The sequence below is a fragment of the Salminus brasiliensis genome, chromosome 4, assembly GCF_030463535.1.
Source record: "Salminus brasiliensis chromosome 4, fSalBra1.hap2, whole genome shotgun sequence".
Lineage (NCBI taxonomy): Eukaryota > Metazoa > Chordata > Actinopteri > Characiformes > Bryconidae > Salminus > Salminus brasiliensis.
In genome coordinates, this window is record NC_132881.1 from 39,367,469 (window position 1) to 39,390,022 (window position 22,554).

At 40.5% G+C, this 22,554-nt stretch overlaps 1 protein-coding gene across 1 annotated transcript in view; it reads left to right on the plus strand.

Moving 5' to 3' along the window:
- pcnx2 (pecanex 2) overlaps positions 1 to 18,841 on the plus strand; it is a 33,310-nt gene extending 14,469 nt beyond the window's left edge. Inside the window, exons 16-34 of the mRNA XM_072678421.1 lie at positions 163 to 272; positions 358 to 463; positions 778 to 870; positions 1,365 to 1,515; positions 1,651 to 1,792; positions 3,052 to 3,229; positions 4,051 to 4,159; positions 5,390 to 5,519; positions 5,906 to 5,964; positions 6,907 to 7,122; positions 7,873 to 8,126; positions 8,769 to 9,002; positions 9,995 to 10,098; positions 10,476 to 10,620; positions 11,018 to 11,248; positions 12,466 to 12,740; positions 12,830 to 12,993; positions 14,294 to 14,712; positions 16,274 to 18,841. Of these exons, the coding sequence (XP_072534522.1) occupies positions 163 to 272; positions 358 to 463; positions 778 to 870; positions 1,365 to 1,515; positions 1,651 to 1,792; positions 3,052 to 3,229; positions 4,051 to 4,159; positions 5,390 to 5,519; positions 5,906 to 5,964; positions 6,907 to 7,122; positions 7,873 to 8,126; positions 8,769 to 9,002; positions 9,995 to 10,098; positions 10,476 to 10,620; positions 11,018 to 11,248; positions 12,466 to 12,740; positions 12,830 to 12,993; positions 14,294 to 14,712; positions 16,274 to 16,438 (3,285 nt within the window). The 3' untranslated portion in view covers positions 16,439 to 18,841. The remainder of the gene's footprint in view (positions 1 to 162; positions 273 to 357; positions 464 to 777; positions 871 to 1,364; positions 1,516 to 1,650; positions 1,793 to 3,051; positions 3,230 to 4,050; positions 4,160 to 5,389; positions 5,520 to 5,905; positions 5,965 to 6,906; positions 7,123 to 7,872; positions 8,127 to 8,768; positions 9,003 to 9,994; positions 10,099 to 10,475; positions 10,621 to 11,017; positions 11,249 to 12,465; positions 12,741 to 12,829; positions 12,994 to 14,293; positions 14,713 to 16,273) is intronic.
- Positions 18,842 to 22,554: the final 3,713 nt, after the last annotated feature.

Consider the following 22,554-nt stretch of genomic DNA (forward strand, 5'->3'; position numbering starts at 1 on the left):
GTGCAAGATTGCTACTCTACATCCAGCAGCTTACTGTGACTTAAGACTGGTTTTACATGTCCACAAAAATCTGTGTGCATAATAATAACTTTCATCAAATGCAGTTAATAATAATATAATAAAATCTGCTATAATAATAATATAATAATAATATCTCCTCAGGAACCGTGGGATGAGCAGCACATCCCGGCCCTATTTTCTGGGTTTTGTGCCCTGCTGGTGATCCTGTCATACCACCTCAGTCGACAAAGCAGTGACCCCTCCTATCTATTGTAAGTTGGAATTTTTGTGTGGGAGTTGTTCTGTTAGCTGCAAGAATGGGAATCTGATTGGTCACTGAACTCACTTCTTCATCAGCTCTTTGATTAAGTCCAAACTGATGCCAGTGCTGACGGACAGTGAGATGGAGGAAGAGAATACAGAGAACATGGATCCTCTTCCAGAAAAGCTCAGAAGCTCAGTGGTGAGGACCACTTATTTCAGAGTTGCCCAGTTTAGTCCTGAAGATCTACCACCTCAGAGAGGTCAGACCTGACTGTGTTATTCAGATACCTCTGAAGGCATTGACTACCTGGATCAGGTGTGTTAGATCAGGGTAGGCGCTAAACTCTACAGGGTTGTAGATCACCAGGACCAGTACTGGGCACCCCTGTCTTATGGAAATATAGCAAATATATATCAAATTAAGCTCAAACTTAGTTGCAAATGGAGCAGATGGATTTACACTCTTCTTTTTATGATATTTCTAAGAGTCTGATGACTGATTTTCCTTTACAGAAAGAGATTTTGCTCTCAGACCTGGTTATCTGCTCTGTTGCGTCCGTTTTGACCTTTGCAGTTACGGCCAGTACAGTCTTCCTGTCGTTAAGGGTGAGTTTCTTTGGCTGTTTTCCTTAAATAAGAATCATAAAATTTTATTAAATATATCTGCAGCAGTCAGTAGATCTAAGCTGTAGGTACACTATATGTCATGGTACAACATCATACATTCATGGGGTCATAATTCATAATGATTCATGGGGTCAAAATTGATATGCTTGAGTACCACAATATAATGTTTTGCAATATGTATTGAGTCTCAAAAACACAGTATCAATTTCCAATAGTTTACATGCATGTGTTGTGTTTAATCCCACTGTTCTCTTACTCAGATTGTATGCATATGGTGGTGTGTTTTACTATCTCAGTTTTCCTAAAATTTTTACAGTGTTGTATATATTGCAATAGTCATAAAAAGTCATAACCCTTGTATAATGATATGTCAATTCTTGTCAATACACAGCCCTAGTAATTTTGGAGACTGGGTTGGATTTTTCTGGCTGCTACTAAAATTTCAAATATATTTCCCTGTGTTTTAAACACAGCCCTTTGTCACCATAGTGCTGTATGCCCTGGCAGCGACTGTGGGGTTTGTTACCCACTATCTGATCCCTCAACTGCGGAAGCATCACCCCTGGCTGTGGATCTCCCATCCTGTGCTTAAGAGTAAGGAGTACTCCCAGTTTGAACCCACGGGTGAGTGTTGTCTTTTTCTGTGCCATCTTTAAAACTAGCATTTAATTTCTATTGTAAAATTCATTCAACATATTTATGCATTTCATAACCAGTACACTACTTCCTGACTGTGTGTCTTTCTTGGCTTCTCTTTAGAGGATGCTCAGCTAATGTGGTTTGAGCGGCTCTATGTTGGACTCTTGAGCTTTGAGAAATACATAGTGTACCCTGCCATCGTCCTCAGCGCTCTCACCAATGACGGCTTTGCCTTAAGCCACAGGAAAAAGCTGGGTATACAGTAAGTATCTGGGCAGAAGCAGACTGTGGATCACAGAGATTTACCACAGTTCATTTCACTGAAATGTGTCTTCACAATTTGTCTTGTTACCATTTAATAGATATAATAACAAGTAATACATTAAAAGTGCCATTGAATAGAAATCTGTACCTTGACCTGGTTGAGTCATGAGATTTCGGTAAATGAGTGAGTAAACCTCAGACACTGTTGTCTCTTCACTGAAAAGAAAATCTGGCATAAAACAAAGCATAGCTGGAAAACGAGCCAATTCCAAAACAAAAGACTGCACCGACCAATCAAAGCATAGCTCATTCAATTATTCACAGTCCCACCAGAAGAAAAAAAAGGCATGAGGCATGTATCTGGAAAACCTCGAAGATTTTCACACCAAACAAAGTTACATACTATTTACACACCAAGGACCAAGTCCACAGGTATGCTATGGCACCGTTAAACAGAGTGAAAAAGAGAAGTTACTAAAGGCAGATTTGTTGGAGCATTTATCATCCAGGCACGAGGACTAATCCTTCTAGATCCATTAAGACAGTGCATATCCACAGGGCAGATGAAGGCAATTTCCAAACGAGGAATTTTGAAAATAGAGAACAAAAAACTACAGAGAGACTAGAACAATTGCTCTGCATGTTTCTGTATTTGAATATGGAAATAGCTGTTATGTACAGTGTTTCTGCAACTATGGGCAGTATTAACAGTTTAGTTTCTTTTTTTCTTTCCTTCTTCAGCTTGTAGTCCAAAGACATATAACCAACCTTGTTTACATTACAGGACTTTTTAAAAAAGATTGTATAACCTGCTGTGCAAGGAATATATTACAGTCAACACATTTAAACTGATCATCTTAAGAAATTACATTAGAAACCATTTTTATGTGACTGTTACTGATCCGTTACAGCACTAATAAAACATTTGCACCATGCTAAAAATGTGACCCAACATCCACTGTGTCCAAACATCCATTGCTAGGAACTAAGAGGGCCTGTAGTTGCAGAAGCACACGTACATGCACATCATGAGAAGCTAGAAAATGATTTTAGTGCCACTATGGATGATTTGTACCTGTACTGTCAGAACACAGACTGCATCCTTGTTTCAGTGTTGGTGTAGCAGTAGTACTTCTAGTATTATTAGCGTAAGCTCTTATGTCGGAGGCTCTCCTCCCCTCCTGATGCCTCTGCGCTTTGCTTGGCTGTGTCTTGCCCCTACACCTGAGTGGCTCAGGTGTCTGTGTCTCGCTCCAGCTGTGATGTCTTGTTGATGACAGTTGCTGGGATGAAGCTTCTTCGCACGTCCTTCTGCAATCCCAGCTACCAGTTCCTCACGCTCATCTTCACCATCGTCTTCTTTGAGTTCGACTACAGCAGCGTGTCCGAAACCTTCCTGCTGAACTTCTTCCTCATGTCCATAGTCTTCCACAAGGTGAGCTCCACCAGCACAGGTAGGACATTACTCAGAAAGAATCCTGGCGGGGATAGCCATATGAAAAACACAGGGGCATAATAGTTTAACAATTTAATGTTGCTGTCATGTTGCAGCCAATCTTTTGTTGGTAGCTGGTTTCAGATGGTTTAAGCTGGTCTTTGATGGTGAAGGAGGTTGAAAGGCTGGTCATCCAGCAGAAAACATGACCCATACTGGTAATCAAGCTGCTTAAGCAGCTTAGCTCTTCCCCAGCAGAGCGTATGTTTTCATTTGAGTTGATGGACCAGCATGACCAGCTTGACCAAGCTGGTTATCAAACTTGTCATTCTTGGTCAGGCTGGTCACGCTGGACGACCAGCTAAACCATCAAACTCAAATGAAAACATATGCTATGCTGGTAAAGAACTGAGCTGGTCAACCAACGTAACCGGTTTGAGATGGCCAGGCTGTTTTCTTTTCTTTTCAGCAGGGTTTACATAAATAATATCATAAACAATGCCAGGGTTTAGCAACAGGATTATCTACTAGATTGAATGTGCAAAAGTAAAACATTTAAAATTTCTCTTAGAAAACCAGTGTACAGGTCTCTTAGACAAGGTCACACCCATTAAAACCCCTCTTTTTTGCTTTTTCATAGTTTATAGAGCAGTTGTAGATGACTCCATGCTATAAATGTTGTAAAACTATGTATTACAAATCAGCAACACGTTTAGTTGCCAAGTAATGTGATCATATGCACTGCAGCAGCAGTAGCAGCAGCTCAGAATGTCTGTTGTATAGATACAGTGAGTCACACTGAATTTTTGCTTTCTTTCCAGCTCTGGGACCTTCTCCACAAACTGCACTTCATCATGGTGTATATAGCTCCCTGGCAGATAGCATGGGGGAGTGCGTTTCACGCCTTTGCTCAGCCCTTTGCTGTCCCACGTATCTTTACTGTCTGTTCAGCTGTGGTTCCTCATTCTCTACAACTGTCATTTTAAAATACCCCATACACATCAAGAGCTTCAAGATTAACCACTTAAAGCAGCATTATGTAGCATTTTTACATTAGAATAACAGCTTAAAAGTTACTGCGACGCTCCACTGACCTGTAATGGGGAGAATAGCGTCTCTGTCATCCTCACTCTGGGCGCTGCTATTGCACTATGTGACTATATGGCAAAACAGGCAGGGCAACACTCGCGGGACCTGTGTAACATCCTGTAATCTTACTCTACCACCTCAGTCCACATGCTTCTTTCACATTCAGTGACAGTTCTGTATCTCCACACAAACTGTGCACAAATGCATGTATAAAGCATGTCCTGTAGTAGTGGCTCGAAGAGTGAATTCCAAGTCCCGACTGTAGGGGGAGGCCAGGAGCAAGAAATACCAGTGCTCATATAATGCTGCTTTAAATTCTTTACTGATTAATTTATGGCAGTTACTGTATTATAAGTCTAAAAAACTGAATGATAATCCTGCTGTTTATTTATAGAAGTTGAGTTATAGCTTTCATTTTGCAGATGTAATTAATAAGGACTGGATGATGTATCATCTATACTGGTATATCGTGATGTTGATACACTGTGATCTTGTCTTTCAGTTTTAGTAATATTTTATAGTTAGATATATTTGATAGATAATGGGCATATATACAATAGTATAGCTGTATCCCTGATGCCAAACAGTCTGCTTTTAGGATTTTTAAATTCCATGTTGTGCTTTTACTTATTGAATTCATGACCTGACGGTAAGTACTTATATAAACAGTCATTATGTAATATATTTTTTATTACATAGCTACACAATTCATCATTTGTCAGCTTTGAGTTGCCACTTTAGAATATATTATGTTTGTTTTGCTTTCAAGAAATGACAAAACCCTGGAAAAAATGCAAACCTGGAACTGTCTGAAAGTTTCCATCATGGCTCTGAATGAGCTGTGAGTATTGAACTATACCCTGCTTGTGCTATCGCTTGCAATAACTGTGTTAAGGGTTAAGCCTGTACAGTTATACGAGGGTTATGCACCATTTTCAGTCGTCACAAGTTTTCACATTTTTACGATGTTTGTTATTTTAGAAGGTGCCTTAGATCGTTAGCATCGTTCCTCTTCATTACCTCTTTCACATTAGCAGAGAGTTGTTTTTTACCCTTAACGGAGGAGTTCAGATTCTGCCATGCTGCTGCTGCAGACGTTAATCACCACAGTCTTCTACACGCCACTGAGCCCATTCCTCGGCAGTGCCATCTTCATCACCTCCTACCCACGGCCCGTCAAGTTCTGGGAGAGGAACTATAAGTAAGATTTATGAAATATGCATGAAGGATGTCTTTTAGCTTTCTGTGCACTTGAGTGCCAGCGCAGAGGCCTCTATTTTTTGATGCTTTGTAAACGGCTGGTTTGATGAGGTTGTTTTATATAGGTTTGAGGATGTTCCTCTGGTACACGTGGGACAGTGTGTCTGGGTTTATTAATAAATGTGGATGAAGTTATTTCTAGCCGTGATGTCATGCAGCTGAATGCCACAGTCTAAGCTAGACACTCGTCTATGATTTATTCATGTGGATTTCAGCCAGACTCACACTATTGCTGTTACCTATTTTGAGACTGAACATTAATTTAAAGTGAATAGCATAACTGTGTTATATTGCTTTACAGCCGTTTTACAATTTTGTCGTTTCCAGCACAAAACGCATTGATAACTCCAACAGCAGACTGGTGTCCCAGGTTGACAAGGAGACTGGTAAATAGCTTTACAGTGTTTTGGTGACTTGCGCACCTAATGCCTGATAAAATATTGGAGCTGTATTGATGAGAATAAGGCTCTGGCTCTGCAGTCAGCATATACTCCTGATTTAGGAAAAAGGCAGTGCCAAAGAATGTATTTATTGGGTATTTCAAATTGTTCTTTAATGCATGCATATTGAATATGTGATTTTACAAGCCTATTTATGACCAATTTTTTAGCCTCAGAATTAAACACTGATTTGCCTTTAAGATGGGTTTAAGATAAGCTCTACTTATACTTAAGATAAGCTCTACTTGCTTTACTTTTAACAATTAAGAACAAATATATTTCTTTGTCATTTTTACTGAGTGTTCCCAATAATGTCAGTTATCATCCTCTTTAAGTTGACCCTTCTCTAACTCTTGTCAGCCTAGTGTTTTAGCCTTTCAGCCTTGCTTTAGGCTTTTAGTCACTCCCCCTTGGCAATTCCTTTGGCTTCAGCAAGCCGCAGTGCAAGCCCCTGGCTCTTCTTGACTGGGCTGTCGTGCTTTGTTGGCTGGCTTGTTTGAGTGGTGCTTCACTCAGCCACCTTTTAGCTTTTTTTTAGCCTCCCTTCCATGTTCTCCTGAGGTAGCTGTTGCATTCCGCCTCTAGACATCTAGTGGTCTGGGTGTTTGCAAATTATGAGGGTAACATAACAGTCTTGTGGTTTTTGTATTGGCCCGTTTTACAGCTCCAGTTTACTTATGTAGGTTTTGCGTTTAAATGAGAAGGCAGCAGTGTTTGAGGTTCACAATGTGTCACTTCCAAGTTTTGAAATCTCATTGTTCAACTATGCCAATGGATACAGTTATCCACAGTATTGCACCTTTATTTGTAACTCCCTCACATCCAGTTAAAACACAGTGACCCCAAAAGATGCTCACATATATGAAAGAAAATATGTCCCTCCTTCAGGATGTGACGACAACAACCTGAACTCTATCTTCTACGAGTACCTGACGCGATCGCTGCAGCACTCTCTGTGTGGGGACCTGCTGCTGGGCCGCTGGGGGAACTACAGCACGGGGGACTGCTTCATCCTGGCCTCAGACTACCTCAACGCCCTCGTGCACATCATTGAGGTGGGCAACGGCCTCGTCACCTTCCAGCTGAGGGGCCTGGAGTTCAGGGGTATGTACTGCAGCACTGCATTGTATAGTTACTTTTAAGCATTTAATAGAAAATAGCTGAAATATAGTCAGTTGCCCAAGACACTCTTGGTGTGAAAAGTTTGCTGATGAATAATGTTGTGAAAACTGCATCATCACACACATACTTTAAACCATGTCACATTGTTAAATATTTAAATTATCAAATTGCTTAGACTATATGTCCAAATGTTTGTAGACAGCCCTTCTAATGAATGCATTCAGCTACTGAGTTGCACCCATTATTGACACAGCTGTGCAAATGCACACACACCACTTGTCTAGTCCCTGTAGACTAGCACTGTCAATAGAATACGACTCTCTGGAGCAGATCAACATGAACCTATTGTAATCATGCCTAATGCCTAATAATCAGACGTGGGCTAGAGAGGTGTAAAGCCCCTTAGCATTGAGCTGTAGAGCAGTGGCACTGTGTTCTTTGGAATGATAGATGGTGCTCCATCCAGGACTTGTGGAATGAGTTGGGGAGTTTGGGATGAGGTGGGGTGGTGATCATCCAACATCCTGACTTTAATAACATACTTGTTGCTGAATGCAATCAAATCCTCACAGCAATGTTTCAAAATCTAGTAGAACCTCTTTCCTGGACAGTAGCAGAATGAATTAAAAAAAATGGAATACATGAGCAGGTGTCCCAATACTTTTGTCCATATAGTTTAAGTGGTTTCTAAAACTGGATAATGTACTGTACCTGCCCGGCTGTCTCTGTCAGGTACGTATTGTCAGCAGAGAGAGGTGGAAGCCATCACAGAAGGAGTGGAGGAGGATGATGGTTGTTGCTGCTGCGAGCCGGGTCACCTGCCCCACCTGCTCTCCTGCAATGCTGCTTTCAACCTGCGCTGGCTTGCCTGGGAGGTCACTACCACCAAGTACCTGCTGGAAGGCTACAGCATCAGTGAGAACAACGCTGCTACCATGCTGCAGGTCTACGACCTGCGCAAGCTGCTCATCACTTACTACCTGAAGGTATGGCATCATGACGTCAATCAGGTGTCATACTTTAGTCCGTATATTGTATGTGTTGTTTTTTATAGCCTTAAAAACGCTGGTACACAGAAATGGTAAAGCTTGTCCTTTATCTACAGCAAATACACTATGTGACCAAATGTTTGTGGACACCCCTTCTAAAGAAGTCATTCAGCCACTTTAGGTTTGTGCAAAAACTGCTTGCCCCTGCAGAGAAGTACTGCCAATAGAATAGGACTTTAATCTGGAGCAGATAAACATATGGGCACCATGCCTAATGGCAGGGGTGTAAAGCTCCACAACTCCACAGCACAGTTCTCTCGAATGATAGTGCTCCATCCAACACTTTTGGGATGAGTTGGAAGTTGGGAATGAAGCAGTGTGGTGATCGAACAACATCCTGATGGCATATTGACACAGCTTCTTCATTTCTTATACTGAAACTGGAACCTGGAGTATCCACTGATATGCATGTGATCTTTTTCTTAAATAACTACTAAAGTTTAAAATAAGCTCCTTTTGTGCTATTTCGAGCAAGATTTGTCACGGGTTTTGGATCGGATTTAGTCTTTCCCTTATCCTCACTTCCCCACTTCCAGCACACTTCCTAATCTCTCTGTCTTCTGTTATTTCTGTCTTCAGAGTATCACCTACTACCTGGTGATCAACCCAAAGCTGCAGGCGTGGCTTAAAGAGCAGTCCATGCAGGAGGCCCTGCAGCCCTACAGTAAATGGCACCACATAGAGAGGGACCCCGCTGTGTTCAGTGTGAAGATTGACGAGGATTACGTTCACTGCCTGCAGGGTGTCACCCGAGCCAGCTACTGCAACGTCTACCTAGAGTGGATCCAATACTGTGCCAGCAAAATGGAGGAAGTAAGAGGATGCATTTTTCACTTACGACTTAAGAATGTTAACACAGGAACTCAGGAACTAAATTACAATGCTTAACATTAAAGCTTGTGAGAAGATACACTGTACCAAGTCAGGCCAACTTAAAATGATGAAGTAACTGATGAGTTTTTGAGTTAAACTCAAATTAGTTCTCCTCACAATTTGAAGGTCTGCCTTTCAGTTTGGTCACCAGTAGGTAAGTAAATATGCTGCAGCTGAAATTGCTGAAGTGCTGAGCCTTTGCTGAGATTTAAACGTACTGACCTCACACTTGGTAGTTAGACTTTGTGTAATTTGTGAAATTACACAACATAAAAACACAGTTCTGATTACATTTACATTCCCAGTCCTCCTTGGACACAGATATGAACATAGCTATAGTCTGGTGCAAATGTTGACCTGGCTGTTTATCAACGGACAGGAGATCATAGGATCAATTCCTGTCAACACCACATCCCTCCATGGTCAGGCCTATAAGAATAGGAAAGATTTGATTTGATTTGATCTATGCCCATAAATAGGTGTCCAAACCTGCAGACAATTAAACAAATTGAGGGGAAGGGACACAAAAATCTTAATATTTAAGCAGTTTCAGCTGCAGCTCATTTACTAATGTTTTTGAGGCTCATTTCAATACTATGTAGAACATTACTTGACTAAAATTAGCACTTTATTAGCGCTAAATTAACTAGCGCTTATTCCAAAAACACTGTAATCAATGACTGTATCACTTTAGGTTGGCCTAACTTTACATTTTACAGTGTATTAACATAGCTGTAAAGTGTCAGACATTGTGAATACTAAAATAATCAGACGATAATGTATTTTATACAAATAAAACTAAATGTGAAAACACTCAATTTTTGTTCTATACACTGTAAAGCTTTACAGATTTACAGATTCATTTGTAGCAAAGACTCCTAATGGCCACCTGCTGCATGCAGTGAAGTGAATGAGCTGTTCTTTGTCTTCAGCCAGTGGACAGTGATGAGGATTCTCCTCTGGTCACTCTCTGTTTTGCTCTGTCTGTGCTGGGCAGGCGGTCACTAGGCACAGCATCGCATAACATGTCAAACAGGTAAATTCTCTAGTGCATTTTCTCTAGTGTATCTGACGGCAGATTGAACAAAAATGTCATCACTGTCCATTTCTGTTCTTTTACATTATTTTGACATTATGTAATCTGGCTGTTGTTCTTTACATTGAGTTATTATATAGAAATTTCATGAAGAATGGACCAATAAAAATACTCCAAAATGACCTGGAATAATATCTTTTTACATTGACTTCCATTGAATGATACACAGGTTTTTCCCTTTTTCTGTAAAGTAGCTGTTTTGGAGATACAAGATTTTTGCATGACAGCAGCAATATATGATAAAGTCATGATATAATTACATAGTGATTATTTTCATTTTAGATCTTTAACATTTCGCATGTTGGTTTCGTTTTTAGTTTGGAGTCCTTCCTCTTCGGCTTTAACACCCTGTTCAAGGGAGATTTCCGCATCGCATCCAAGGATGAGTGGGTTTTTGCGGACATGGATCTGCTGCAGAAGGTGGTAGCACCTGCTGTTCGAATGAGCCTGAAGCTTCATCAGGTATAAGACCGCTTGCTGAGAGTGTTGGGAGAACATTGTGTGATGTACTGTTGGGAGGACAGAGGAGAGGAAATTGGAAGGCATAGCAACATCCAAAACTCGTAATTAGACTTTTTTTCCACACAGACACGATACATTAAAAGTGTCCTGCTGCATCAGATTCATCAACACTGCTAATTAGACTGCCACTGGCACTACAAGTGAAAATTTGCTTTATGCTAATAACTGTAAACCTGTTGCATCTATGACAATTAATGAGTAATTTTGCCTAAATGAAGAATGGAAACATGCTGTGCGCACAATAACATACCAGCACGTACTGTACAGACTCTGCTTCCTGTAATACATTTTCTGAAAAAAGTGTAATTACATCCATCCATCTCCGTCTTCATTACAGGACCACTTCACGAGCCTGGAGGAGACGGAGGAGCCAGCTGTGTTGTATGAGGCCATCAGCACATACAGGAGCAGTCTGGTAATCTGTGACGAGAGTGACCCCGCGTGGCGCAGAGCGGTACTGTCCAGCCAGGACACCCTGCTCACGCTGCGCCACATGGTGGATGATGGCACAGATGAGTACAAAATCATCATGCTCTACAAACGCTACCTCAGCTTCAAAGTCATCAAGGCAAGGCCATTAGCAGATTCTGTCTGCTGCTTTTTTAAACAGACTGCAGCACTGGGTTATATTCAAACATTAAACTCATCTAGGGTAATCATTGTACTCATACATCGACCTTGACCATTATTTGTCTTAGCAATCATTAAGGCAAATGTCAGTAAAAAACAGTTTTTACTTTATGTTTCATTTATTTAGGATGTCTATATATATATATATATATATATGTGTGTGTGTGTGTGTGTCCTAAATAAATAACCTAATAATAATATTAACTTAATAAATAACCTAAATAAAGGGTGTTAATTATTTTGTTATGCTTTTATATTGTCATTATTGCATTTTTCACAGGTCTATTTTGTCCATGTATCAAAATATTGTGATTCATACTGTATACTGTAAAATTGCCTTTTTTGTTTACATAATTTTGATAGAATATTTTATGCCACTCTCCCATTAAATGGGAAAACTGTGTTTCTTTTAATATGAGAAATGTATCAATTAGAAAAAGTCCTTGAATAATGGGTCTCTGCTGATATCAAGTACAGTTCAATATTTGCATTTGATACATAATACATAAAGTTTTCCCCTAAGGTAACTTAAAGAACACATTTATTCAGTACTTTAAGTTGTTCAGTGATGTGTAAATAGTATATACAGTTTTACAACCCTGTTATTATGGCTCAGATTGAGGCATGCTGATTTTCCTTTCATGGAGGACTTACGAATTTACAGAGGTGGTTTACGAAACACCGATAGACCATAAGAGCCACATAGTTTTAACACTGAAAGCAAAAGCACTGTTTGGGGTTTTGGAATTGGCCTGATTTTTAGCTCAGTTTTGGTTATGCTGGATTGAGGCCCATGGCATGTTACTTCCATGTACCGAACTCTTATTATTCAACGATGCCAAGAAGAAAATATTAGAAAATACACGTTGACTTTCTAGCAATACCAATTCCAGTTAAGGTATTCTGGGTTGCCAGTTACATGCCACACTAAAATCACCTGGTGTAGTATGTGTAGTGTATTGACAGGCTATGTCTGTCTGATGCATTCTGGGCTTTGAGTGCACTTTTACCACGTACTGTGTAATAATTAAGCAACAGAGGACACAGGTTGCTGTTTTTCTCATATATAAAGTTAATATCTATAAATAGAACCCATTACTTTTTTAAAGCAACAAAATTGAACATGGCTTACCTGTCCTCACGCTCCTCCCTCAGATCAATAAGGAGTGTGTGCGTGGGCTGTGGGCTGGTCAGCAGCAGGAGCTGATCTTCCTACGGAATCGCAACCCAGAGCGCGGAAGCATCCAGAACTCCAAGCAGGCTCTGCGTAACATGATCAACTCTTCCTGCGACCAGCCTCTGGGCTACCCCATGTTCGTTTCGCCTCTCACTACATCCTACATGGGCACACACAAACAGATGAGGAACATCTGGGGCGGGCCGCTCAGTCTGGAGAGCATCCGCACCTGGCTCTTCTCCAGGTGGCTCCGGTGGGTATGAGCTGGGATAAATGAACGAAAGACGCGCTCCATCTCAGCGCGCTCTGTTTCACTCACCTTATTACTGTCTCCTCTCTCAGTGTTAGGAAGGACAACCTGACCAGCTGTAACAGTGGAGTGAATATGGAGGATGTGGACTGTGGTGGATCCTCCATCAGTCAGAACCACAACTCCATCACCTCTCAAAGCGCCAGCATGCACCAGGGCCGACCACGGAGCTCGCAGGCCAGGCACCACAGTTCAGGTAAGAGCGTTTGCTGCAGCTGCCTGTCACCAACGCTGGAAATGAGAAATACATCACTGTTCAAAAGTCTGAAAACACTTGTTTTTAATAATGCAACCAGTTTTGTTGTATGCACAGGTACACATTATATTAATATGAGGTATAACTCTAATGATTTGACATTTTTATGTGTTCAGAATGGTAAAGAGAGCTACAGCTAATTCCATAATTAAGAAGCTGTAAAAGATCAAGAATAAAATTCTTGACATTCAGAAAGTCTTGTGATGAAATCCTGTGGCAAATAACTTGACAAGATATTACCATAAATAGATATTTACAGTATATTATTCACCAGTTATCCCTGTAGGGCCTGACACGTAAAATAATAATACAAAAATTAAAAAAACTAAAAATTAAATCAATCTGTTAAATCAATCTGAAAATTGTGCTTTTTAAATGAATCAAATTGAATACAGTGCAAATATATATTAAGTAACTGATTCCAGTAACTCATTAATTTGTCATACCTATAATTAGTCTTTAATTGAAGCTCACTGCATCTTGTCTTTATAAAAATCTATATTTAAAATAAATAAATTATGAATGGTTTCAAATGAACAATGAATATAAAATTAATGTTTCTATCCTTTAAAACCGATTAGTGAAAAAAACACCAGTCCATCATGATTTCCTGAAATAATTTTGCTAAAATACATATTTATTTTCCTTTAATCATTCGTCATGATTTCGTCATTTCATGCAGTAGCCAGAGGGAGAGATGAGAGAGAGGAGGAGAGGACAAACAAGATTGCACTTATTATAGCAATACTCCTAAACCACTACAATTCCCACAATACCATGCAAACCCTATGGCTCACAGCTTAAGGGTTCCTGGTGGCATGCCTGCTTGTACATTACTGTACTTACTGTAATAGCACATACCTTAAGTTTAACCTTAGGCTGTAAGCTGCAGGATTTGCATTACGAATACATGTACCATTACAACCCTGTTCTTTTGTTATGGTGTGGTAAATCCATGGAAATGCTTCTAATTCACACATAATCTAATGGGGGGGGGGGGTCATATTTGATACGTACTTGCTTTTGAAATTATTCCCAAGAATTTTGACATTGAATCAAACATCTAATAATACTTTCAGGTGTATGTTCTGTAATGTTTACCCTGTATGTGTTATTATTAAATAACAAAAGTTTCAACATTTCAAATGAAAAGATGAGCAATCTTAAATAGAAATAGAATAAATAGAAAATAAATATTCTTAAGACCTCACAGTTTCTTGTGTCCCCTCTTCTCTTGCAGGCCGGCGGGAGTACCGAAGTCGTTCGGTTCAGCCTCAGGGCCAGCGGCCCCCTGTCACCAGCCGTTCGGGGCCCATCCTGGACAGCCAGCACGGCTCTGGCTCCGGGGGGCCCAGGCTGATGCAGCGTCTCTCAAACAGTCAGCTGTCCTTCAACACCTCCTCCATCGCCTCCGTCTTTTCACAAGTCCCCCGTCTGTCTACAGCAGGTCCTCTCCCTACAGGTCAGCAGCGCTCCAGCCAGGCCTCGTCCTCCAGCTCCACACTCAGCCTGCTGTTTGGCAAGCGTAGCTTCTCCAGCGGTCTGGTCATCTCCGGCCTGTCTGCCGCTGAGGGTGGCAACACCAGCGACACGCAGTCCTCCAGCTCTGTCAACATCGCCCTGGGGCCATCTGTCCGCTCTGCAAGCCGAGGCACGCAGGTACAGTACAAGGGCAAGGATTGATAAAAAAAAAAAAAAGTCGTACCTGAAAGTCTAGACCAACATTTGATTCAGTAAGTTTTTGTTTTACTTTGCAGTTTAGTGAGCAAACTAAAGAACTGTATGAGATACCTACATCTCATCATCAGCACCTACGTGGGCTGCGTCCCTATACTTGACATTGATTGGTTTGCAAAGGGGTTGCGTGTCCAACTTCAGCTTGTTGTCTGTCCAGCGGGTCGCCTTTGAATGAACAGATTTATTTGGTTGCCAATATACTGCTAATATTATAGCATTACTACCAACAACACCAGCGCCAAGCCCAGAACTCAAAACTAGTTCACCAAAAGGATGCTCTCGTCGGGTAACAGTTACATCATTTCTGACATATAATTATACCTGCAGCTCATTATTCCTTCTTTTCCAGTCCTTTTTCTTATTCTGTTGTTTGACAGTTGACGGTAGCCTGCCTCAACTTCCAATAATTGGTCCAAACGTTGAAACCATCCAAAAACGTGTTTTCTCACTGCAGACAAACCCAACCATGGTACAGTTGCTTCCGAGACCACCTCTTATGGTTTGACCAAATTTTGATCCTTTGGTCTGAACGGTGGTCAGAGGCACTTTTTACACTTACCTTGTATGATCCAAACTGTCAGTCAGAAGGACCAGACCAATCAAGGTAGGTGAAGGTAGGTGAAAGCCCCCATAGTCCAACATAAACCTTTTATATTAATATATATCAAAGTATTGCGGTTTTATGTTTTGCAATACTTTATTGGTTCTCAAAATCACAGTATTGATTTTAATAGTAGTTAACATGTAAAAATTGGTGGTAGACTGTGGTTCATTTTGTGCTGTATTTAAACCTGACTGCTAGATAGCAATGTTTTTCAGATCCTGATTGGATAAAAACACTCATATTTTATGCAAATTGATTTTTATACTATGACAGTTTTCCTAAAATATGATGAAAAAAAACACAATATATAGTTTTGCCCACAGTTTCACAGTATATTGCAGTATATTGAACTGTAACTTCTGTATGGTGAGACATTTACAGTTATGGTATTCATCTGCCTCTCTTATCCAGAGGTGGACCACTGAAGTGTTAGACGTCTTGCATAAGGACTCTATTAGTGTAGCGCAGCATAGTTACCAAGATCAGGAATCGAACCCCAACCTTCCACGTGGTGTGGTAGCACACTGGCAGGTAGTGGTGTCTGTTGCGCCAATCCAGCCACCATTGATCTAATCATTTCGCCAGGTCCTGGCCAGTACACAGCCCTGTTAAGTATGAATGAGAGCATGGACCAATCCATGTAGTTCTAACTAATCCACAGATGTTAGGCACACCTAGCACAGCCCAGAGAACCAGATTATTACAGAACTGTTGATGGTGTGATGAAGTGTAATGGTGATTTATCAGTCTAATCACTTCATAAAAAAGTTGTTTTTAATTAGGTTTGTCAAGTCACGTCCTCTAAAACTCTGTTCCCAGATGCCCAGTAGCTGAGAATCCAGTTCTGATCACCCTAATGTGTTCATTTTTCCTTAACAGTGGACATCAGAAGCCTATGAGAGCATAGATGCCACCTCCACCGCGGTCACAGCGCCCAAGGACAACACAGCGCATGGTGATAAACCTTCTGATCAAAGCATGGACAAGAGCCAGGAGGAATCCACCTCGGCCTTCCAAGAGCCACCAGAGCAGAAAACCATCTGAGACATCCAGACCTCCTGCCTCACCAGACATTTTTAAACCAAAACACAGGTTTCCCACTAAAAGGGACAGATACCGTGGGTTAGAGAAGGTTCGGGCTGTGGGCAAAAGCTCGTACTGCCATGCTGACTTTCTTTTGCCATACACATTTGAATACTCTTGGTTAGATCTGTTTAAAGTGCTCACTGTGTTTCCAGAAACATATTCACTTCAATTATGCCTGTGCCATGATTAATGTGGGTGCACAGTGCATTCTCCCACAAGGTCCTGCTCACATTTAAGATTGGCTGAAAAACCACATGCAATCAGAGCAGCACCTGGCCTGAGGCAGAGGTCATTTCGAGTGTGTTAAGGCTCAGTACAGAGAGTAACCGGTAGACAGTATGAGCTTTTGCTTTTGGTCAGTGCGCTCAGCAACATGAAGGTCCATCAGTAGTGAACTCCACAAAGGCACTGAAGCCTCATTGAAGCATGTAGCCTTCTCTTGCAAAAAGGGCAAACAGCAGTTTGTGGAGCTACTGTTGATGACGACATGATGGGAGTAGTCTTTACAAACTGATAAAATGTGAACAGCAAACCACTCAGACTTGATAGACAGGAAGAAATTAATGAATGGAAGTGTATAAAGGTAAGAGGACTGCTGGCCTGTTTAGATATGGTCAGAAGTCCTATTTCGGCTGGACTAGTTTTCTCCTGGGCGTCGGGGGGTTGAGGTTTTATATAATTTATCTGATTACCTACAAAGACTGTGATATTTATTTATTTATTTATTTATTTCTCCATCTATCTATCTATCAGGGTGGCAGGGTCAGTTAGACAGGGATATAATAAAATAACCTGTGGCGTTCGACTTTCTTCACCCTGTTATTAGGGTAACTGGCTAACCTCCATGGCAGTTGCCGCGCACTTGGTCTCCGAGCGCTCATATCCGAGATTATCCAGTAGATATTAAACACTTTCCAGAACAAAAACTTTCTGAATTGTAAAAGCATTCTGATTCATGACACTTGCCAAATTGGGAAAACATTTTAAATCATGAATGTGAGAACTTTAACTTTCCAAATTGCAAAATACTTTCTGAATTGTGAACAATTTCCACATTTTTGAAAAGCCTCTGAATTGTGAAATGATATCAGATTGTTGAAACCTTGCTTCACGCCAGAGTCTGATCTTCAGCCATTTGACCATGTAATGTAAAATTGAGGTACTGAACTCGCTCATCTGTGATTTTATTGGTCAGGATGTGAGAATTTTATCTATATAATTTATCTAAAAATGCATATATATATATATATATATATATATATATATATATATATATATATATATATAAACAAACTAAATCCAAATTGGTTCATGGTAATTTGAGATTATTTACAGATGCTTTAAACCTGCTAAGCAAAAAGTCAGCCAGTCAGATCCCTTACAAATGACATCACTGATCATCCAGCGGTAAAACTAATCCAGCTGTAATAGTGCTTACAGGTTCTTCTCTCTGAGAATGCACAGCGATGGACAACCAATGCAAAAAATACAGGTTCTTGCAAAAACAAAAACCATTCGTTGCATCACAGTAGTTTATCTCAGCATTACAGGGCCTGAACATCATCACCATCTCATCACCATCTAGTGTTTGTTTGTTTGTTGTCACCGTTTGATTGGTTCTTGAAGCATGGGCACAAAGACATTCCTCTGGGCTGTGCAGGATAACTGTGCATGTGAAGTGCTTCTCTTAGACCCAATAAACCATTTGTATTGTCTTCATGAGGAGGACTCGGTGGGCTTTCTTTAGAAAAAGATTGATGAACTAAGTTTAAGCTAAAGCAACGATGTGGATTACATCTGTCAATCTAAAGCAAATGTGCTTTAATGAGCACTTTAATGTGCTCCTTCCTGTGCTTTATTAATTTCCTCATTCTGTTTTTAATGTATTTATTTAATTTATTCATCCATTTTCTCAGATGATGTTGCAGATTTATGGCTAAAGTGTGAACGGTACTTCCAAACAGAAGACCTCATCTGAATATTCAGTGAAAAGAGTCCCGGCATCATTCAGTGTGTCAAGCACAATGTGTAGAGGTCAGATGTGAGACATATGAGTAGTTACTCCATTGAGAGAGTTTAAGTGGATATGGTGTCATGGAAAAGGAGTGACGGATCAACAGCAGTCTCTGTTAATGACCGTATTCCTTCCTGTAGATACCAACACAAAAAGAGGCTTTAAGATGTTGATTGTTTAAATTGGATACACAGTATCATGTGTACACAGTGTAATGTGTTGTAACAGTTATGGTTGAATGGTATAATGACATTAAAACAAGTTCAATGAATACGGGAATCACCGAATCACTAAATATAAGAACCCACTCAACACATTTTTATTAATAAAAACGAATACAGATTTTTTTTGTTGGTCTTTTCTGTGAAAATGTGTTGTATGCGTGGACACGGGATTGCTTTTGCTTGTGTAGCTTAATGATGATCTAGGTAAGGGTTAGGGTTAGGGTCACGCCTTCAAACACTTTCAACAACTTTGTCTTATAATGCAGGTTGAAGCATAGTCTGCTTCTTTTGACGCTAAGTGATGATATCATTGGATGATTTTTAAATAACAAGTATGTATTTTAATTTTTTTTTTCAAAAGCAAAGGACAATTTGTTTTTAACTAAACACCCTCGTGATCTTATGATGGATCCTTTTCACCGCTTTGTATATTCAACTTGGTTATACATGTATGACACGTAACATACGGTAATGTTTTTTCATGAATTTTCATGGACATAAGGTCAGAGAGCACATTCATGTATTTAATTCCAAGCCAAAATAGTTATGAGAACATGACAACATATTAACCATAAAAACAAGGACACTGTATCAGTGAAATAGCCATTTGAGTATGAACAGCGCCCCCTTGAGGTGAAACTTTAGCCTGTTAAACGTGGGTTCATAAGCCAGCTTACTGAGTTGTTTTGCATCAAACAAAGTCTTGGAGTTTGAAGCATTTTCTGTTGATTACCATCCAAGTCATTCCCAACACATAATAATGTTGAGACCTGGACTCTGAACTGGTAAGTCTACTGTTCTGAGAGCAGCAGCAGAAGCTTCAGTGATTTAATCTGGGCAAACTAAGAACACACCTTATAGTCATTATATTGCAGTAAGTACAGCATTTAACCCCCACATTTATCCCATCTGTGGCACACACTCACACTAGTGACTAGGGACAGTGAGCACACACCTGCTTTGGGGGTAAGCTGTGAATGTTGAGAAAGGACAAAGTTCTGTTCTTTCTTTTCTCTTACCAAAACCTCCGGCCAGACCACGAGATTGACCCAATGACCTTCCAGTCCTGATGTCTAATCTATTAGACCATGGTTGCACCACAAGACTTCGATACTTTTAGTTGTGATGGCAGCTGCTACCTGCAACCACCAATTGGAACTATCTTCCTACAGCTAAAATGACCTATCGAATATCTATGTACTTATCTCTATGCAGGACCACCACAGAGCAAGTAATATTTGGGTGGCGGGTCATTTTCAGCACTGCAGTGACATTGTGGTAGTCTATTAGTGTGAGTTGCTCTGGTTTGAGTGGACACAGTAAAAACACTGTCCACTCTATTAGACACTCCTACCTAGTTGGTCCACCTTGTAGATGTAAGGTCAGAGACAGAAGCTCATCAGCTTAACCAGTGCTCACAGGATGCTGCCAACAGGACTGGATATTTCTGGCTGGTGGACTGTGTTTAAAAACTCCAGCAGCACTGCTGTGTTTGATACACTCATACCAGCACAACACACACTACTAACACACCACCACCATGTCGGTGTCACTGCTTGCTGAGAATGACCCACCACCCAAATACTACCTGCTCTGTGGTGGACCTGATCACTGAGGAACAGGCTAAAATGAGGCTAACAAAGTATGCAGAGAAACAATTGGACTACAGTCTGTAATTACAGAACTACACAATGCTGCTATTTGTTAAGTGGAGCTGATTTAATGGGCCAGGGGTGTTCATAATATTCTGATATGACTGTTTGTGTATAGATAGACATATAGAAATATAATTGTCTTATTTATGGAAGCTGCTTTGCCAGATCAGGTTGTATAATGCCTGTGTGGGGAAAACTGACCAGACCAACTATGTCCGGCCCTGGATATGGGTATTGTAGGCTGATGCAGACATCAGATATTATACCTAAGCATGTATACAATTAAATAGATGTTGGTATTAAAACATTATTTATCGTTTTATAGATTACACAGAAACTGCAAAAATGCCTGAGCCTGTGGACTGTCATTTGCAGATCATGGCCCAATGGCTTCAGGAGGCCAGTTCAACCTGTTAACAGTTAACACAGATTCGTTACACCAGACAGACCCCTTTGGAATGATTCACACAGCATAAATGAAAAATGTGTTTATTATTTCAGATTTCATATACAACTGCAAGTCATGAACCTTCTCCCCTAGCAGCATTATTTGAGACAGAGATACTGGAGGGCAGAAGAGGAAAAGACGTAATCTTCTATGGCACGAGAGTGTATGTCATCTGCACAATATTTAGCACTCTGATGAAATACAAGAACTATTCAAAAACAATTAAACAGAAAGACACACTGAAGTTTAAACTAGGCCTGCGGCGTGAAATGGATCTGATTTCTAAAATATATACACATTTATTTGTTTATGAAAGTCAAATTAATAATCAAATTATTCATCTTTTTTCCCTGTTTTTTGACTACCAATTAACCCACCCATTCATAACTCCCCCTAGCACTAGCAATGCTCACAACACTAGAAGGTATGGACTTGTGTCTGATACATGCAAAGCCAGCCACTGACTCTTTTCAAACTGCCACCATTGCAGCATTGCTGGGTAGCAGACACTTTCAGAGGAAACAGCTAACAGATGCCAGCGCTGGCCAACATCACCTTCAGTGTGATGAGGGGAGAGAGTGCACCATCTACCCACCCAGAAAGAGCAGAGCCAATCGTGCCCTCTCCGACTCCGGCTGCTGATGAAAAAGCAGCATGACTCAGGTTTCGAACCCGCAACCCTCGGGCAACAGTGGCAAGGCAATAGTTGGCTGAGCCACTCTGAGCAGCAGTGCTTAGAACTGGTACAGATTTATACTGAATATGCAGGCTATATGAATGAACAGTTACCTTGGCCTCAGATAGCAACAGCTTCTTAATATGTATTACACCATTTTGGCTCACTGCTTATGAGAGTACTTTACACTTTACATGCATTCCACAATATCAGAAATCACTGCGGCCCAACACAGAAAAACAATGAAGACTGTTTAACGTCTAGGCTCGATGCTGATTTCCTGCTAAAGGAAACACCGGAGCTCGTGAGAATCCCCCCAGTGGAGAATTTTACGCACAGTACGCTACACCTGCCATGCAGTATGAGGTCCCACAAAATAAAAAAGAAAAAATAAGAATTACACACACTCAGTGTACCCTGCACTAACACCACAGTTATGTACAGTGCATGCTACAATTTGAGAAAAGGATCCCGATATATGGGTAATTGATATACAAGCAGCTATTGATAAACTACAAAAAAGTGTTACAGAGAGTTTACCATTGGTTCTTGAGTCAGTATTGTGTGTAGATCTAGAAAAGCGCCATTTTCCACTTAACTCAGTAAGTACAGTACGTTTTTTGAGGACAGCAAATCTCTACAGAGCAAAAGCACCAGTATTTTTCTCCCCCCTCCCCAAACACTTGACTACAAGTTTTGCAGGCGTGTTCACACCAGACTCCAAAGTAAAACCGACCCTCTGAGTCTCGTCTAACTACACCTGTCATGCCAAGCAGATCACATCTGCAGCCGTTATTTCATTAGATTGTTTCACTAGCTAAAGCACTACCACCAGCTATTCTCATTAATATAAGGAGGATCTCCATCTTTCCACATGTTCAACACATGTTCTGTCTGCCATAAAAATTCTAAAATCTGAACAGTCACCAAAACAAAAATAAACTTGTCAGAGAAATTTCTGCATATCGCAGTACTTTAATACATACTCATACAGTATTTGTGTGTTATGAATAACTAGTTCGATTAGCAAATGCATGCTAAATAGAATATATTAAAA